Here is an 18,720-nt window from a genome sequence, read left to right as displayed (position 1 = left end):
TTTCTTTTACCTTTATATAAATTTGTACTTATTTGTGCAAGCAAGGCTGAGAGCAGCATACAGACACCCATCAATACCTATCACTTGAATTTTGTTTGTGAGCCACAGCTACAATCCTTAGCTTCTCCACTGGCATGCAAAATAAAGCATTTTTGATTATGCAAATAGTCCTTCGCTTTGTGAATAGGGTCTCAAGTGATTCAAATGTTAATTCTGTTAAAAATCTTGATGCAAAGCCAGTATTTCAACCATGTCAGCTTTATAACCAAGACTTTCTGAGAAAATGCATAACTGCAAATTGAAAAAATGTCTTTTAGGGCCACAAATACATTTGAGCTAAAGTAACCTGGAAAAGTGTAGAAGTTCTTTACAGCTTTTTCTCAATGGGCCTAGACCTGCTGGGTTTTGCTTTGTGTTAGATGCCCATTCACGAACTAGCAGTTTCCTACCACTGGCAATGTAGAAACTGCTGTGCTAAGAAAACCAGAAATGAAACAAAAGCAAATTTTTACCCTGTCCAAGTTCAACGTGCTGAATGTTTGGTGTTTGTGTCTGCTTGTTTTCTTAATAAAACCCTCACACAGTCCACCGAATGTTTGTATGAAAATGTTCTCACCAGTATTAAACACATTTTTTAAGCCCTTAGAGCACACAAAAGAGCAAGTGTGAGTCCTAGATTTCAAAGAAAGAGGGGGAAAGGGAAGTGAGAGTGTGTGTTATCCTGCCATTTGAGAGGGAAATATTTAAATGTGTACGTAGAAATGTGTACCAAGTACACATTTCCAGTTTTACACATTTTTTCCAGTTATAAAATTTTGGAAACACTTGGACCACATAAAAGTAGGTCAATTTTGACTGCTTCAAGAACATCAAAAGACAATTACTTAGCAACTTTTTCTTTTTATTCTCCAAGTACAGTTTTGATTTTTTTCTTTTTTTAGTCAGTTGCATCTAACCTATCACAGCAACTTGGGTCACTTTGTCCTCTCAAGTTTTAACAGATATGAGGGGAAGGAAGGATGTTTGCAGACGGAAGCCAGCCATGCCAACATTGCTGTCAACCCTATCTGGGAAGCTAGCATGCTGGTACACCAAGATTCCTACCACTCTCTTAACTTTCTTGATTGCTTTTGCTCAGAGAAAACCAGGTGATGATTATGACTAAATGACACACGAGGATATTTGTTATATTATTACCTAAGCTGTACAACTAAGATGTGCTTCAAGGAGCTAACTCTCAGCTTAAGTTACCTATAGATAAAAAAAGGGTGTCAGAAGCTTCCACAAGCAGATCCAGAGCAAAGAGTTAAATACTTAAAATTAGCTGTCATTGACTGTGCAAGTTTTGAGCATTTTCCCAAGACAAAATCCAGAGAATCCTTATTCACATTAACCCCTTCCTAAACCTGAAGTGACAGTCAAACAAAATTGGTCAGTACCACTTCTGCACTGATTAAGGGAATCAAGCTTCACAAAGCAAGGACAACAAGCTATATCAGATCAGAATGGATACAAATCACCAAATCTGACACAGCTAATATTCTTATTAACAAGGCTTCCTCCATTCATTTTGTTCTTAGTTCACTTTTTGATTAGCTCCAGATAAATCTGCTGAAAACTGAGAAGTTTTGGACATTTGTGACAATTAGCTCAGACCTTAAAAAAATCAGAAACACACAGTTCCAGATTCTAGAGTTGCATATCCATAGTGATGACTTTTGGACTCCACTGGCATGGCTCGTATTTTAATAAATGGGTCAGAGGTGGAAGGTCACAATATCCTATTACCAGTCTCTGAACCATCCAGCTCCCCTTCATCTCAGCAGAAAAATGCAATACATTATCAGCTACTTTTTTTATATTGCTTACTTGGGAGGAACATTCCAAAGTAAAATAATGCGGACATTCATTTTCGTTGCTTTGAAGAAGACATTAAAGGTCAGCTTCTAATTCTGAAATGCTACTCTCTTCATACTGATTATAAAAGCTGAAAGCAGTAACTCCACCCATGCTGCAAGAAGCAATACCATTATGAAGCTTGTATTTCAGCTTCCTACAACTCCTGAATGATAAATCTCCCACCTCTCCCAGCAAAAAAAATGAACAAATGTGCTTGCAATACAATCTTCAGGCTATGGAAAAACAGAGGAAAAGCAGCAGTGCTGTCTCCTGAAGGAACAGCTGGACCCAGACAACTGTGCCTACAGCAGCCAGCAGGTAGATCAAAGTAAACTCCAGACTGTGAAGAAACAGAAAACAAAAACAAGGTGGGGAGGGAAGAAAGAATGCACTGGGCTTTTTCCTCACATACATAATTTCAATGTAAGTTGCATTTGCAAACAATTTTCCCACTGTTTTAACTATAACTGATTTTTTTTTTTCCTATGAGAAAGGTATTAGTGCATGCTTCTTACTGATTACAGTGGCTGCTGCCCTATTTCATGCCAGTACAAACATGCAAGCTACTGAAAATTTCCCAGGTATTTCAAAGTTTAGAAACAATTCATGCTTAAAATCTTCAGAGAAGTACTATGATCTAAATACAGCATTTTATCATACTGTGATTTTTTACTTGCCTCAGTACATGACATATTTAAGGAAGAACTGGATCATTGCCAGAAAATATGGGAATAAAAGGCAGCAGAGCAAAATACTGCAGTAGCCTTGTCCTTTCAGGCTGCCTCTGTTCTCAACAAGCAAGCCTCTACTGAAGGCATGGTCCCATCATTTGCAAATTAGGTTCGTTCTCTCTTTGATACAGGAGTGATTTATATAGATATTAAAACAGAATAGTATCTTGTGTATGGAAAGAGACTGATGGTGATTATTTTAGGACCTGTTTATAAAGAAGTAACAAATTTCCAATAAACTACCTGTGGTTTTTTTTCAAAGGGGGAAGTAGGGGGAAAGTAGTTATTAGGTTGTAGACAGAAGCTTTGAAAGCAAAGTTACTGTTCTAGATCCAGCAGTAGCAAGTGTCTGTCTTCATTGTTATATTCAAGTCTGAAGAACCAGGACTGTTTCACACATCATTACAAACATCAGGAGAATGAGGATAATTCATTTATGAGCTTCCTGTGTTTAAAACACACAAAGCTGTTCTGATGATGTGTTATGAATGATGACTGAAGTCAGAAGCAAGAAGACAGTCACATGTCTCAGCCACAATTTCTGACAAAACCAGACATCTTTCCTGGGGGGCATTTTATCTTTATCTAGAAGTAGGTACATGCCCAATTCACATTAGACATTCTCTGGGTTGACCAAAGTCAGTATGTGACTCTTCACAAAGGATTTGGTTGTTTCGGGTTAATCAGCTTTCTATGTCAAGTATTAAAGACACTGAGGAAACACATGCGCATACAATATATGTATGCACTCACACAGTCCCTTCAATACATGTAGTGACGTATCTCCTTCAAGGGGGATAGATATAACACCAGGAAAACAGACAACAGACAACCTTCTCACATCCTTGTTTTGCATTTACCCAAAGTTGAACCCAGTTCTGCTGAGATGATACAACAGTCACCTAAAGGTTTAATACATGCAAAAAGACTATGGAGGAAACTCAAGCTGACTGAACTGGTTCAAGCACTGAGTTGTCACCTTGCTCTGGTACTTTCGAAATTCAGGACACAGCAGTGGAAAAAACACACACAAAACACTCAGAGATGCTGACAAAGACAAATGTCACTGTGCAGATTTAAAGTCCCCATTTTAATCAGAATGCTATATGGTACTGTTCCTTAGATTATTCCTTTCACAAAATGAAGACTAACAAAGAAAAAAATATTTTGTAGAATTGGCTAAGTTCAAGAGACATTTCTTTGCCTCAACACCAGATATCAAAGTTTTATTTCATCAGGTGGCCATGGAAGGTATTTGCACTTGCAAGGGTGCCTCAGGGTCTCTAAGCAATTCAAGCTGAGATGGCATAACTTGCTAGCATCCCCATTCCTGTAACAATCAGTTACTATGTGTATCAATTCAATCCACTCAAATATAATATGGTCACAGGTAAAAACTAATGCTACTTGGAGCAGGATTAACGCAGCTCTAGTTTTTATGGTGGTAGAGTGGTAGATAGTAAGAGCAAGTAAAATTTGCATATAGCATAAAAAGATTGACCCTCACCAACTTCCACTCAAACAAGAAAGCCATGAGAGCTGCACAGGGGTTCTATATAACTTTTAGTTATATGTTATTCGTTTTACACGAATAAAGGCTCGCCACCCTCTTTTTATGCTCCATATTCGTTAACTGGCATCTTTTTTCTATCCTTCCTGTCATACTACAAGGGACATTGAGAGCAGCAGACCAGATGAATCTCTACAGCAACAGTTCCAACGCCTGCATTAAAGAGTGAAAAGAGAAATGTTATTTGAGCAAAAGAAAATGTTCAAAGCAGAAGGCCAAAAGCCAAGTCAAAGAGCCCTGAAACACAGGTCAGAGGAAAGTGCAGGTTCAGTAGCACCCCTGAGCTACTGGATTTGTAACCTTGCAGTGCTGGAATTAGCATGAAATTCCTTATTCAGCACCCTCCATGAAAACCAAAGATGCACAGACAACTTCAGTGGAAGTAGGGCAGAGTCTGAAAGGTCTAGCATTATGCTAACTGATAACAAGGATGAGGAAAGGATTCCTGATGGCAAAATGATATATAAAAAAAAAAAAAAAAAAAAGGAATCCTGAAAGTGTCACCCCATTCTTTTCTTGCTTGAACTGTGCCCAAGAACAAAAGCCAGAAGAAGGTCAGAGCTTGAACATCAAAAGTACTGAATGAAAATGCAATTGGTACACTTGTGCTCTGTCTCAGCAGGCTACAGATAAAATACTGGAGGGGAAATGGGAGGAGGACAGAGGGGACAGAATATTCTGTGGAACATATTTAGCTTTATGAAGGTGGATAATTTGGAAATTTCACTTGTACTTTTCAGAAAAACATGACACTTTTCCCAGATTATAGAGGTTAAAATTTATGTCAGGATTCTCAAAGGGAAACACCATCATTTATGTTGCATTTACGTAATCCCAGCTCTCCCGAAGGTTTTATAATTGTGAGAACCACTCCTTTGTTAGAGGTTAAAAAGAAAAAACAAAAAAAAAAACCAAGGAAAAGCTATGCTCAGCCTATGAGCAGCAAGCAACAAAGAAGCAGGATGAATCTTACCAATCTCTACCATTTCTGAGTAGCCTACATGGACAGAAGCCTTTGTTTGGTTCACCAAAATGAACTGAGGAAGGAGAAGAGTGCAATCTGGATACACTGAAAAGCAGGATACAGTAAGACCACAGTAACCACTAACACCCTATCTGAAACTGGAAAACTATCAGCTCTCCCATGTCCATCTGAGATGACCAGAAATTCAGTTCACCCATTTCTCAGCCAGTCAGTGCAACTGCTTTCAGAGAAATGCAAATGAACACTGCCAGTAAAAAAAATTAGCAGCCAGTCAGGGCTGGGAAGAACAGCAGGAGGGAAAGCAGGATAAAGACAAAAGCTCCTGCTGCTTCGAAGCTCCACATCACTAGGGATCTAACATGCTTCTCTCATACTTACGCAAATGCACACAAACACCCATGTGTGAGAAAGAACAAATGAAATATGGTTGAAAATCTGAGCTACCAAAAATGTTAGGTCATAAAACCTCATGAAATTAAAGGCAATTTTTCTATCACTAATGTTCAGTAAGAATGAATATACATTTCTCTATGACATGACAGCATACTTAATAAGGAACATCCCAAAGTCTTGGAAATTTTAAAAACTGGCTTAATTTCATAAGAAAGGTCCCAGTAACATCCAAATATATTTTCCAAATACACTGTAGTCTTAATTTGGAAATCTTGTAGTTCCTCTTCTATCTTGAGGAAGCATACAGTTTGGGCAGCCCATAACAGAGAGAGACTAGACAGAGAAATTAAAATTGCTGGAGTTTATTTTCTTTTGAATATTTCTTGACCTTAAATATCCAGTGACAGTGTCCCAGAAGTTCTTGGCTTGTGTGTTGTATTTTTAACAACACTGAAAAACAAAGCTGTTATGACTACATAAAAAGATGCATGGGCTTTGCAGGGACTTTACAGTTAATTGAGCTGTAGCTATTTAGCCTGCAGTAGGCACCAGTTCTGCCAACTCTGTAGGCAATGAAAATGTTCCCCAAGCTACAGTCAAGCTACTGTCCTTTTTTTACTTAAATGCTTCAGAGCAATGTGGCTTCTGGGGAGAATGAACTTACCCTCAGACTCTAAAAACATAAAGACACAAAACCCCTGTAGTAACTCATGTGACATGCGTGCTCAGAATAGTTACATCTCCATAATCTTAAACATAATTTCTTGAAGTTCCCTGAGGCCTTTTGAGCCAGACACATACAAAGCTTTTAGGCATTTCAGTTATGGAAATTTAGATTTCTTGACTGGACTTTGTGAAGGAAATGTGAAAGTCCTCCAAAATCCTGTCACTCAAAAGAAAGCAGATGTCAAGCTTCCTTAATATTTTAATAATAATAATAGTAATAATAATAACAACCTGCATAAAAGGAAGAATAGGAATTGGTTGGTTGGTTGTTTTGGGGTAGGTTTTTTTGGGGCGGGGGGTTTGGCAAGAGGATGATTCAACTTCCAAAAGGTACAATAATTTACTCTTTACTAGCAGACGAAGATGGGATTCCCACTGCAATTTTCATGCTTACCTTCCACCAGTAGACCAACAGTGACTCTTAAAAAAGTCAGATATTGTTTCACTGTGCCCTTGACCTACAGCATACAGCCTTCCAGACCTACTCTAATACAATGAATAGGAGGAGGCTTATCACCGTGAGTCATCTAACTAGTGCCATGAGGTCATTTGTTGACTTGAAGTTGTAAAGATCATTATGCTACATATCAGTCAAAAATCACTGAGCTGGGAAGTGCATGCAATAATTGAGGTAATAATTCAATGAGGTAATAAGAATTATATCTGCTGAGCAAAAATATAATTTCCTGTAACCCTTCCTTAGATGGGATAGGTACACACTGTGCCGTTTCTCTTTGGTAATACAGAAGCACAGCTGCTTTACATCACTTGCATTATTGTTACTACAAAGCAGTATTTTCCATTGTGTACCCAATTAGGAACACAGTGCAATAAATTGCACATTCACTTAGGTAAGAGTTCTCTCTCCACAAACTGCTGATCTTCCCTATAATCTTTTCTTAGCTGTTACTCTGCTTCAGTTTCACAGATGAAAGTTTTGTGAAGGTTTACCCCCTCCAGCCTAACAACTTCAAAAGAGGAGGCCTCAGAAACCAACCTCAGAAAGTCTGTCCAGTCTGTGGCATGTAAAAGTGGTGTCGTGGTTTAAACCCAGTCAGGCAACTTGTTCACTCACCCCCCTCCTTTTCTTGCCCTCCCGCTGCTCTCGGAGGGACAGAGAGGAGAATCGAAAAGAATGCAACTCCCACGGGTTGAGATAAGAACAGTTTAGTAACTAAGGTATAACACAGATCACTACTGCGACCACCAGTGATAATAATGATAAAGGAAATAACAAGGGAAGAGAATACAACACCTCAGCACCAGCTGACCGATAACTCGGCCCCCAAGCCCGACCAAGCACTGACCGATACCTCCTCCAACCCTGCAGTCTCCCAGCCCTTCCGGGTAACTCCCAGTTACATCCTGGGCATGACGTGCTGTGGTATGGAATACCTCTTTGGTCAGTTTGGGTCAGGTGTCCTGTCTCTGCTTCCTCCTGGCTTCCCCTCCTCCCTGGCAGAGCATGAGGCTCACAAAGTCCTTGGCCAAACCAAAACATCGCTATCAGCTCTGTTCCTGAGCTGAAAGTCAAAACACTGCACTACACCAGCTACCAAGGAGGAGAAAAATGACTGCTACTGCTGAACCCAGGACAAGTGGGCTCACATTTCTTTCCTAAGACCCTTTACAGTTTTCATTTTTTTGTTTCTCTTCTCCCCTCCTACCTCACATCAAGACATGGATGGAAGAGGCCTGAAACGCTGAAGACTTTTGAAGATGCTTTGTGGCCAGGAATTAAGCATCTCTCCTCCCTGCTCCATCCTGGCCCTCAAATGCCTTAAGCTTTCTCCCAAGTCACAAAACAAACTTACTAAGTATGTGTGCCGAACTGCTCTTCAAAAATTCAAGTAGAAGAAATTCATTAAGCAAGCACTGTGTTCTTTGTAATTTTATAAGGCAAGACAGCTGGCAGTTTCCAAAGCTTTCATGTGCAATTTTTTGCACTCTGCTGTCCATATGCAGAATTAAGGTAACAGCCTTCAACACTGGAGCAGACGGAAAATTATTATCTGTCCAACTGTCAAGCCAAAGATGTAGAGACAGTCTCTGACCTGGACACATTTAAATGCAAAACACAAACAGGTACCAATACATATTAATTACAAGATGTAAATACAAAAATTAATAAAAAGAGTGAAATATACTAGAAGTTGCCTTATTGTGAGATTTAAAGTACAAAAATACCTACAAAACATGCCTGGTTTGGATGATGCTTTGAAACACTGTTTAGGCCTATGGGAAATGAAACACTAACCTATAGTAAAACATTGGAATAGTTTTATTACTAATAGTAAATCAAATTAAGCAGAGCAAAGGAGTGGTGGTATTTCCAAGGGTGGAAAATGAAAACCAAGTACAAAAGAGTTTTCACAATTAGGATAGGGAAGAAATAATTTTACTACCCAAGAAAGGAACACAGTAAGCAAGTTAACCTCACAAGCAAGGTAGTGATAAAATCAAGGGATGTTTGTCTACATACATACCGAAAAAGCAAAATCTTTGCCATGCTGGATATAAGGAATAATATTGCTCAGAAATCAAACAAGATAAAGGCAGAATTGTAAATCAAGCTGTTTCCAGAATTAGAATGTACTGCACACTTCAGAATTTAGCCTAGATGAGTGTATGATATTACAGGAAATTAGGGGAATGAAACATCTGAGATAAAAGTTAAGGTCATTGAACTTTTCTGCTGGCTGCAGTGGATTTAATAACACTTCAAGCCTTCTGCTGAAGCATCTCTGATAATGAGAATTACAGTAAAAGAATAAACCACAACTACACTAAGACAGAAAACAAATCATTTGTTACTATCCATTCTATAGAGTTTAAATGAGAAAATAGTCTGTAAATGACTTTTGGACTCCATACTGTCTCAGCTATCACAGTTCCAGGCACCTTCAGAATACAACAGTAATATGGTGACTTGCACCACTCATATATATATGATCTGAAAATCATATAGATTTAACCCGCTCAGGTATACACATCAAATCACTTTTTCCTCTTTTTTTCCCTTTCTTTTTTTTAATCAGGCTCTTCAAAGGTAAATTAGATTATCCCACACTGAGTTAAATTCAGAGCAAAACAACCTGTGAACTGCATGCCACTAAATGAAAGCACCAGTAAATTGGTACAACTGATTCAGACCAAGTTGAAAGAACATTAAGCACAAGCTACTTGTAAATTTTGTTCAAGAAATTCAATAAACAGCTCAGTAGCACTGACAAATAAGCCGCATTTACCTACTTTGATTCAACCTATGTAACTTCGATAAATAGTAGAAGACACAAACCCACATCTGCTGCAAAATCAGAATTACTTCATAAGTAATTACTTCAGCTAAACCTCTCCTGGTCATTAAAATTAACTGTGATTTTCTCTTACTCAGCTTTACTGGGAGATTTATATATATATATATGGATATATATATATATATATATATCTCCTTTATTTTACTTTTCCATCCATTTTTGTTTTAACCAAGTTAGTGCTTGTTTCCACAGTCACATACTCCACATTTATATCCTGCATTTTCTAATTCTCTTAGTCTATTTTCTTTGTAGCTTTGTTTTCCTTTGAGCTTCATTCTGTGCCTTGTAACAATATGCTTCCCTGTATAGAGACAGCTACAAAATTCCCTCAGCATGACCACTGCTTAAGATTTCTGCCTGTATCTTCCCCCTAATTAACATCACACAGCATCGCTATTAGGAGAACAGTGCATGAATACTGTTTTCTCTCACTGCTTTAACCAAGGAGGTATGAGAAATGTTAAACAATTTACTTACAGCAGTTTTAATTTACAAATAACTAGACTTCTGCATGACTTTGCCTTGCATTGATGGAAAATTAGAAAACAGGGAATAAGTCAAGGTCAAAACCTGCATGATTTCTCCGTTATGAAAGACTTTGGAAAGAAACACCCTCCAACAGACCTCTGGATCATGACACCATACATGCACTTTTTTCATTAAGGCAACACGACTCCTCAGATAACTGAAATTAGAAGTTGATCTCATCTTCAGCAGTATTTGTCCTTGTTCTAATTGTACCAGTCTAAATTATAGGGCTGGAGTCCTCAGTCAGCCAACAGCGATCAACAAAAATCTGCTGAACAGAGTGTCCCATTCTTACTGTTTTTCCATATCAAATTTACCAGATAACTACAAGAGATTATACAAGCCCTTTTTTCTTTTTTTCTCTCCCCTCACCCATGCAGCTGAGATCAGCCATGGCTGCATTACAGAACCCAGCCTGTCCAAGATGGATTAAATACTACTATGTGGAAAGCAACAGCTTCCTCGGATCCTGCTAGTAGGTCCATAGTTGTAACATTACTGTCAGATTATATGGGTCTGGCACATCATCACTGGGATTACCGTCTGAAGTTACATTTGTAGCTTACTTTTCTCACACTAATATTTGTTTCTGACAAAATCAAAACAAACAGCAGAAAAGACAAAGCTTAACTAGATACACATTCTTCCCCTTTCCATCTTACACATTATGAATGTCAGTCTTCTACATGATATAAAGCATACAAGACTGTATTTCTACAAATAGCTTCCACAGATCTGAATTACGTTCCATTACCTACGAAACAGGATTACTTTACCAAACAAACCCTACAAACATACAACCCACAACCCGAGTTTGATCTCACCTAACCAAGAGGCTACAAAAATCAAGAAAAAGTCTTCTCATTTAGCCTAATACTCTTTGGATCTAATCCTAGCCTAGATGAGTCCTTAGAAATACAATGGATGCACACAGTTCCACCAAAATCAGTCAGACATCCCATGCTTAGGAAAACATATATTAATTAATAACTTTAAGAGCTTTTCTATACAAGAGCTTTATTCTACTAATATTAAAGTACGAGAATTTTAACAGGCTTCAACTACAGTCCTGTAATCACAGCTACAAGGAAGACTTCCCCAATGACAGTGTGAAAAATATTTTCATGCTAGTGTGCCTTTGTAATCTAAAAATACCAACTGGAAAATCTCTGGTTTTGCTCCTAATGAATACTTATTTATACTGAGTTCACACAATAAACCATTCATGAAGGAAAACACAATATACTGCGTTTGACAGCTGTAATGCTATAGACTTTCATCTAGACCAAGCTCACATTAAAAAACCTTTTAAGTGTCACTAAAAAGGCACAATGAAGCCATATCTACTATTTTCTTATTAAGTCATTACCATATCATCTAAAATCCTGGAGCACAATAAACATATTTGAAACACAGGCTGTTATGCCTCGAACTCAGCATTGCAAACACTGAAAGCTGCGCCAGTAACCCTCTGCACACCTCGTTATCGCAGCACAGCTGCGGGGACAGACAGCTCACAGATAAAATACATACCGTTATGAATAAATGTGTCAGGTCATTCAATAATTGTTACTCAAACAAAGCAGTACAGAAGAACTGCTGAAATTCCTTCATAAATTGGCCACCCACGGTTTTCCCTCCTTTGTGAAAGAGCCCCTTTAAAATGCACAACCTTGGGATGGAAATCCACAGTACTTTAAAGGTTTCTAACTTCAGGGTGTCAATCACATGAAACATGGCTTTTTTTTTTTTCCCCAATGTACCCAAAACAGGCTCATTGTACAGACAGACATACAGCATATAGATGGCTGCAGGAACAGAGGCATGAGTGAGGGACAAAGGAGCTGCAGCTACTGGGACTGCAGCTGCAATGGCCATGAAGCTGCACACCTCCCACACAGTGCCATGCTGTGGACCCTGTGAGAGATGATGTTCTCCCTTGCTCATCCCACCATGGGAATTATGCCGAGATAGTCAGCTCAGTTTTAAAACGTCCCTCAAAAGCCATACCAGTTTCATCTCTTTAGTTCACTACTAACTTCAGCTGAGCCTGTATCAGTGGTGTGATGGTAAATTGTGCATTATGTCTCTACCAAAGCTCATTTTTACTACCTTCTAACAGAGAAGGCCCACACAGGGAAGACACATCCAGCAATTTCTGCAAAGGAGCTCGACGCAGGCAGGCTCAGATAAAGCAGCTGTCACTAGAGACCACAAGAGGCTGACAAGGAAGGATAAAGGAGCAGAGCAGAAAGCATAACAGGCATCTCTGAGTGTGCTAGATAAGTCATTCCCAAGCCACACAAGTTAGAGTCCATCAGGAAGGAAAAAACAAACAGTAGCTAGTCCCAGACTACACACGGCTTCTAAGATGCTTGTATGTTTGCTCCCTGATCTTCTGACTGCCTTCATCAAGAAACGCTTTTCTGCGCTTTATGCTGCAGATATATGAAAAATTACATCTACCTTCATCTCAGGTGCTGCCTGCAGGCAAGAAGCGTGACTTAACAGTTCCCTCATCTTCCAGAGTGACTTCTCACACCCACCTTAAACATGCTCTTAAATACTCATTCGTATAGTAAATTTAACAGGACCCAAAGCAGAGGCAGAGCTGCATTCTTTAACAAGAACTCCCACACCAGAGGTTTTGTTTTTTGAAGCATCAAAGGTTTTTCCTACTGAGAACATAACTATATAATTTGAATTCTCAAGCTATTCACTATAGCATGGCACAGAAATAAGAAACACAGTGTAATTACAAAAAACCCACCCCATGTATAATTATTAAATGTGAGTGCATACCTTCCCTGATAGCAGTAAATGGGGTTCCTTCCTCTTCTTGTAATCTAATCACCTTCAATGCCACCAGTTTTCCATTTACCCTAAAAGGGAAAGAGGGGAGGAGAAGGAGAAATAAGAAAACAAAATTAAAGCAGAAACAGTATCTCTCATAATAGAAATTGCTTCCCATCATGTACTTATTCAATTTCTTCTTGTCAATGCCAGTGATTCATTTATAGCACAGTAAGAAACACTCATAGCTTCCATAATGTCAACTTTATATTTTCACACTCAGATGCAATCCAAGAAATTATCTCAGTTTTCTGTGAGTCAGTTTCCTTTCTATCAGAGTACTGAAACAAAGCTTTGTTAGTATCACATTGTAAAACATGGTTTTAAATTATCTGTCCTTTATTTGATTGAATTGTTCAAAGAAAAAGGCGTATGATTTTCATCAATCTCCCCACTTGCAGTATATTCATATTTATACTTATTGCTTCCTTCCACTCCATGACACTGATAACTACTGCCCTCAAAAAGCTATGGAAGTTTCAGATAGAAATTATTTTTAGGTCATTCTGGCCATTTCCCACTAGCACAGGATTGTTCCTAAGGTATGTTCCTGACTACATGGCCCAGGCTAGTTTTAGATTATAATGACCTCTTTTTTTCAGGATTAAAAATATTTAGTGCTCCAAGAGACAAAACTTCACAACAGGTCACTCTAGGTTAAAACCTATTTGGCTGGTTTCACTTGAGCATTCAAAACGGTATCACACATGGAATCATATTCAACGTCTTGCAAAACAAAAACAAACAAAAAATCCACTTGGTTCAGTTTATCCAAATTAAATCTCACAAAACTGACTGAAAGATAAAAACTGGCATTGGTTACCCTCTCAAGAACAAACTCATGCTCTGAAAGTTTAACAGATCACTAGGTATGATAAGCAATGGTGAGCAGATTACCAAAAAGGCGTAATACAGTTTCCCCCTCTCCCCAATTATTATTAGTAGTAGTAGTAATAGTATTATTATTGTTGTTGTTGCAAGTTCTTTCTGTAAAAGCAAACTTAGCCTTTACAGTCACAAAGCGCAAGGGATCATTGAAGCCTTCACATTCCTGTACCTTGGAGGCAATTCCCTAATGTACTGGGCTGTAGAAGATGCATTCATTTTACTAAGCAAGATGATATAGCCTTCTACAAAGTTTGAATTCGTCTTTCCCTCAGGTTTTTAATTTTTATGGTTAGATTACTTCAGTGACAGGATGGCTACCATCTTGTTTTTTCTGATTATTCCTCTTTTATAATTGCCAGAATCTCATTAGCCCTATACGCAGCACTGCATAATGACTCTGAGCAACTTAAGAAATGCTGGTTATCAAAAGATTGTTTACTCATCACCTTCCTACTATTCATAATACTTCAGACTGGCACCAGTTCAAGTCTCAGGCCAGTAGTCACCGTTGAAAGATAATTATCAGCTTAAATTTACTGGATTATCTAGATTTCTCCTTACAACTGCCTCATATATTTTTGTTTAGATTTAAACAGGACTTCTGGCATCAGAAAAAGATAAGCCTTGCCCCAAGTAACTTCATGTATCCTACACAGACAGGATAATAAACCATAATAAAAGCAGAGGTAGAAAGAATGATGACAGAAATGCAGTTCATACACCTGTATAGTTTTCAATCCCTCTGTCAATACACCACTCTACCTATCACATACGTATATGTCAGGTACCTGCATAACTTGATTATTTTACAATAGATGAAGTAACTGTGCAGGAGAAATTTAAATAAGAAAAGCAAGACCATTTTGCAGATCAGGAACAGTACTGATGCTGTATTCAGAGAAAGCAATGCAGAATACAACAGAAAAAAGCAGATAAAGGAGATACTAAGGAAAAAGGGATGTGAAGTCTTTTGGCAGAGAAACAGGCCAAAAGCAAGTAGCATTGTGTAGAATATGTTCTTTTTAATCCAAAATTCTACACTCTATTCAATCATTAAGAGTAGTAAATAAACAGCAATACAAACAGCAATAGCATGGAACTCTTCAAAGAATTCACAATTAAACATAGCAGGTGGTCTGTGCTATTTAGTTATCACTGCCACTTCATCATTGGCACCTGTCAACATCTTGACAGACATCATGGCACCCCTTAATACTATCAAAATGATCAAACTAATCTCAAGTAGTGTTCCTCTGGGATCTTGTTCTCCCCTTTAGTATTATTTATCTCCAATATATCGATCTATAATTTCCAGAATAAAACAGCCTCCTTATTCTCATTTACTACCCAGTAATTAAAAACTTGGGTTTTGGTTTTTTTTTTTCCCCAGCTCATTTTCTATAAACAGGAATGTACAGAACTGGAGATGTGAGAAGCTGTGATGTATCACCTATTAAAAAAAAGAGAGATGTGTATATTCACCTCCTTTAACTATTCTCCCACTGATGCAATCTCAGGATGCAGTTAGATGATGCTGAAGAGATGATCTAAGAGCTACCTTAGGGTATAGCCTTCCTCGTTCTCCTGCCACTGTCATGTATTTGCTCTCATTCTTACTAGTCCTTACATTAAAACTACTTAGAAAGATTAAAGACTGGCCTTTCCAAAAGAAAGCAATCATATTAAAAAAATAAAAAAAAACCAAAAAATTTAACAGCATTCTTCTAATTTAAAAAACAAAAAACATTAAAAAATATATTAGAATAACTAGGTTCAGCAGTGAGCCATGGGAACAAGCCAGCTATGTCTTCAAATTATGTCCTGAATCTTGTGATGACCTGTCAAAATAATACGGCAATTTCCTTAGAAACAACATTGGAAAAGAGAAACCTGGCAAAAATTACCTCTGCAACCTATCAGAACTTGTCTTTGGAGTCTTCAGTCGTGACCAGATAAGCTTAGCAGAATTCTCCCCAGATATTACTACACATTTATCTTTCACAACTTTCAAAGCATGCTCTGTATTTTCATTATTTTCAAATACAAGTAGAAAAACTGATAGCAGACAGTGAAATGGCAATGCTGCTGCCCCTTTTAACATCTAGAATTTATTAAACCATCTCTTGCTCACAGTCCAAAGCAAAAACTTTCACACCTTCTCAAAACAATACACGTAACTGGGTCAAGGATTTCAGTTATCTTAAGTCCATCTTGTCAACTACGTCATTAGTTTCTATTAAAGACAATATTGATTTAAAGAAACATATTTTCTACCTTACAAGCCATCCACCTACCTAAATTAACTTGCTCTCTCTTTATCACTCTCATCCAGAAACCTTCAGAGAAAGGACAGAAGTCCTGAAGCCTCTCTAATTACTACATAGAGCGACTTTACTCTAGGCAAATCAGCAGCTGATGGACAGTTTTCCAGTTTATGAAAATACAGCAGTTTTATGTTACATAATCTCTTATAATAAAATTCTGATTTTATATGCAATGTGGGCAAAAGAAAAAGAATCCAAATTGGTTTATGTGGCATAGAGTAAAAGTTACAAAAAATATCACAAAAAATACAAATGAGCTGGATATTACACAAAATACTAATATAATGCGTCATTCTGCCTTTTCCAAATCAGCCCATATCAGCATTACCAAATAAATACATTTATAACAATGACCATTTATGAGAAACTAGAGAAAATTAGAAATTATTAAATGTTTAAATGCATCATTAAGAACATGTAATACGATGAATATGAAGTAACTGATGACTTAATTGGCTTCACTGGGGATAACGCTGATGCTGCCACATAGAGAACAAAAGAATACAATAACACTATTTTCCCAAGCTCTTCAGTTATATTTAGATGCAATAAATGTTCTAAATATAACACATTTTTAAAAGTCAATTAACATAAAATCTGCCACTCTGATTTCTATCTGTTTATTTCATGCAGAGTTTTACCACTGGCTGGAGTTGAGGCTGAGTTCCTAACTCCAGAAAATGCTAACCTTGGGAACATTTCTGTAAAGAAAAATCAGTAGATGGTATTGGGATAATGCTCTTATTTGTGATACACAAATTCTTATGACAAAAAGTAACTCTCAATCATTATTCATTTACACAAAAAGCTCAGTGCTTCAAGATTAAACCCTGAGAATAATTACATCTTTCTGTAATTATATTAATGTCAGAAAGACATGTCTAAAACCCTAAGCAGACCATGCTGGCCTAATGAAACCAGGTTCTGTCAGAATTTTCCTTTGAAGAAACCTGATGGAGACAAATCCACTGGAGGTTTAGTCACATCTGACTATTCTACCAATAAGTAACTAATTCCACATTGAGGGAAACACTTTCTTTAATCATTATCATAAAAGATAGTTCGGCATAAACATGGTTTATATTTATCTTACTGAAAAGGACTTACATTTGTAGTCTAAGAAAACAAAACTTACAGTCCTGCTAAAGCCCTATGGTACTCAAGGGACTAACATGGTCCCTCAATTTCCCTTCCCTACAAAAATCTGTTAAGCACATCAGTGCCTTTTCATAATCCATGAATATATATTCTTTTTCTAGCCATCTGGTATCCTCAGATGAAAGAGTTTCATTTTGAGATGAACACTTGATTTCATTCAATTTGCAGGAAATAAAATAATAGAACTTCTGGGCTGCAAGTGCACACTGCTGGGTCATGTTGAGCTTCTCATCAACCAACACCCCAGGTCTTCATCTTCAAGGCTGCTCTCAATTCATTCTCTGCCCAGCCTTTATTTGTGTTTAGGACTGCCTAAAGCCATGTGCAGAACCTTGCACTTGGCTTTGTAAAGAAAACATTCAGAAAGTTTAGTCACTGAGACTACATAAATCAGACCGATTTTCAAATATTCTGTCTAAATAAACTGGCCAACACATGAAGAAAATATTATCTGTGGACTGGAATGTTGCACATGAAACATACCAGAAAGCATGTGAGAACAACACCCCACATGGGCACGGAGTAAAGCTAGGGGGATGACTAAAAAGCAAGAGCATGACAGAAAACAAAACCACTGCAAGTTCTTCAGGCCATCTAAAGCCTATGGTGCTTGCAATAGATTGCACGTAAACCTAAAGATGACGAAAGAGTCATGGAGGTTTTTTGACAATTAAAAGAAATTCTGCAACTTAAAAAAGTCAGAACCGCAATTAGTCCCATCAGTCATCCTCAGTGAAGGTTTCATCATAAATACAAAATCAAAATACTTAAGACATCCGTTTTCTTTTGAACAGCCATTCATAAACAGATATATGAAATATGATGGTCAGCTATGTATTCATAACGCATACTGCAATACATCACGCCAACAACAAATACAGGTAGCTCCTGCTGATCACTGAAATATTCCCTGCTGCTCCAAGAATAACGTGCATGGTACCTGCAATCCTAATCATGGTTTCTTTCTAAGATCTCCACAAACTCCCTGCTGATTTTCAGGTAAATAGTAAAAAGTACTGTCTTTGATGGAGATAAATGTAAAATGCTCTGGCTGCCTAAAAAAAAACAACAAAAAACAACCCACAACGTTTTATATTTGGGTTCATGTTGGAATCACCTTGAACACAAAAACTGTGATTTCAAGCAGAAAAGGAGAGGTACCTTGACTGAAGGACTGCCTTACCTCTCTAGCCTTTGAGCTATCATTGACAGCATTAGTTTCTATTGTGCTGTGCTCTGTACTCTACCAACTTATTAATAGTTGAACATGATAGGAACAGAATTTATTAGGACAATAAATTTTTATTAGGGATAAATTGAAATTATGTAATTTTATTATAGGGATATT

At 37.6% G+C, this 18,720-nt stretch overlaps 1 protein-coding gene across 5 annotated transcripts in view; it reads right to left on the bottom strand.

Moving 5' to 3' along the window:
* The window catches only part of CDK14 (cyclin dependent kinase 14), a 319,714-nt gene that overhangs the window by 200,997 nt on the left and 99,997 nt on the right, over positions 1 to 18,720 (bottom strand). For all 5 annotated transcript variants that reach the window (XM_061468433.1, XM_061468436.1, XM_061468437.1 and 2 more), the window contains one exon: positions 12,952 to 13,031. In XM_061468433.1, coding sequence (XP_061324417.1) covers positions 12,952 to 13,031 — 80 coding nt within the window. The remainder of the gene's footprint in view (positions 1 to 12,951; positions 13,032 to 18,720) is intronic.

The sequence above is a fragment of the Pezoporus flaviventris genome, unplaced genomic scaffold (assembly GCF_033815535.1).
Source record: "Pezoporus flaviventris isolate CSIRO_AGI_PZ_B2104156 unplaced genomic scaffold, CSIRO_AGI_Pfla_v1 ptg000047l, whole genome shotgun sequence".
In the NCBI taxonomy this organism is placed as follows: Eukaryota; Metazoa; Chordata; class Aves; order Psittaciformes; family Psittacidae; genus Pezoporus; species Pezoporus flaviventris.
Note: the sequence above shows the minus strand (reverse complement) of the source record. Positions and strands in the feature narration are given on the sequence as shown.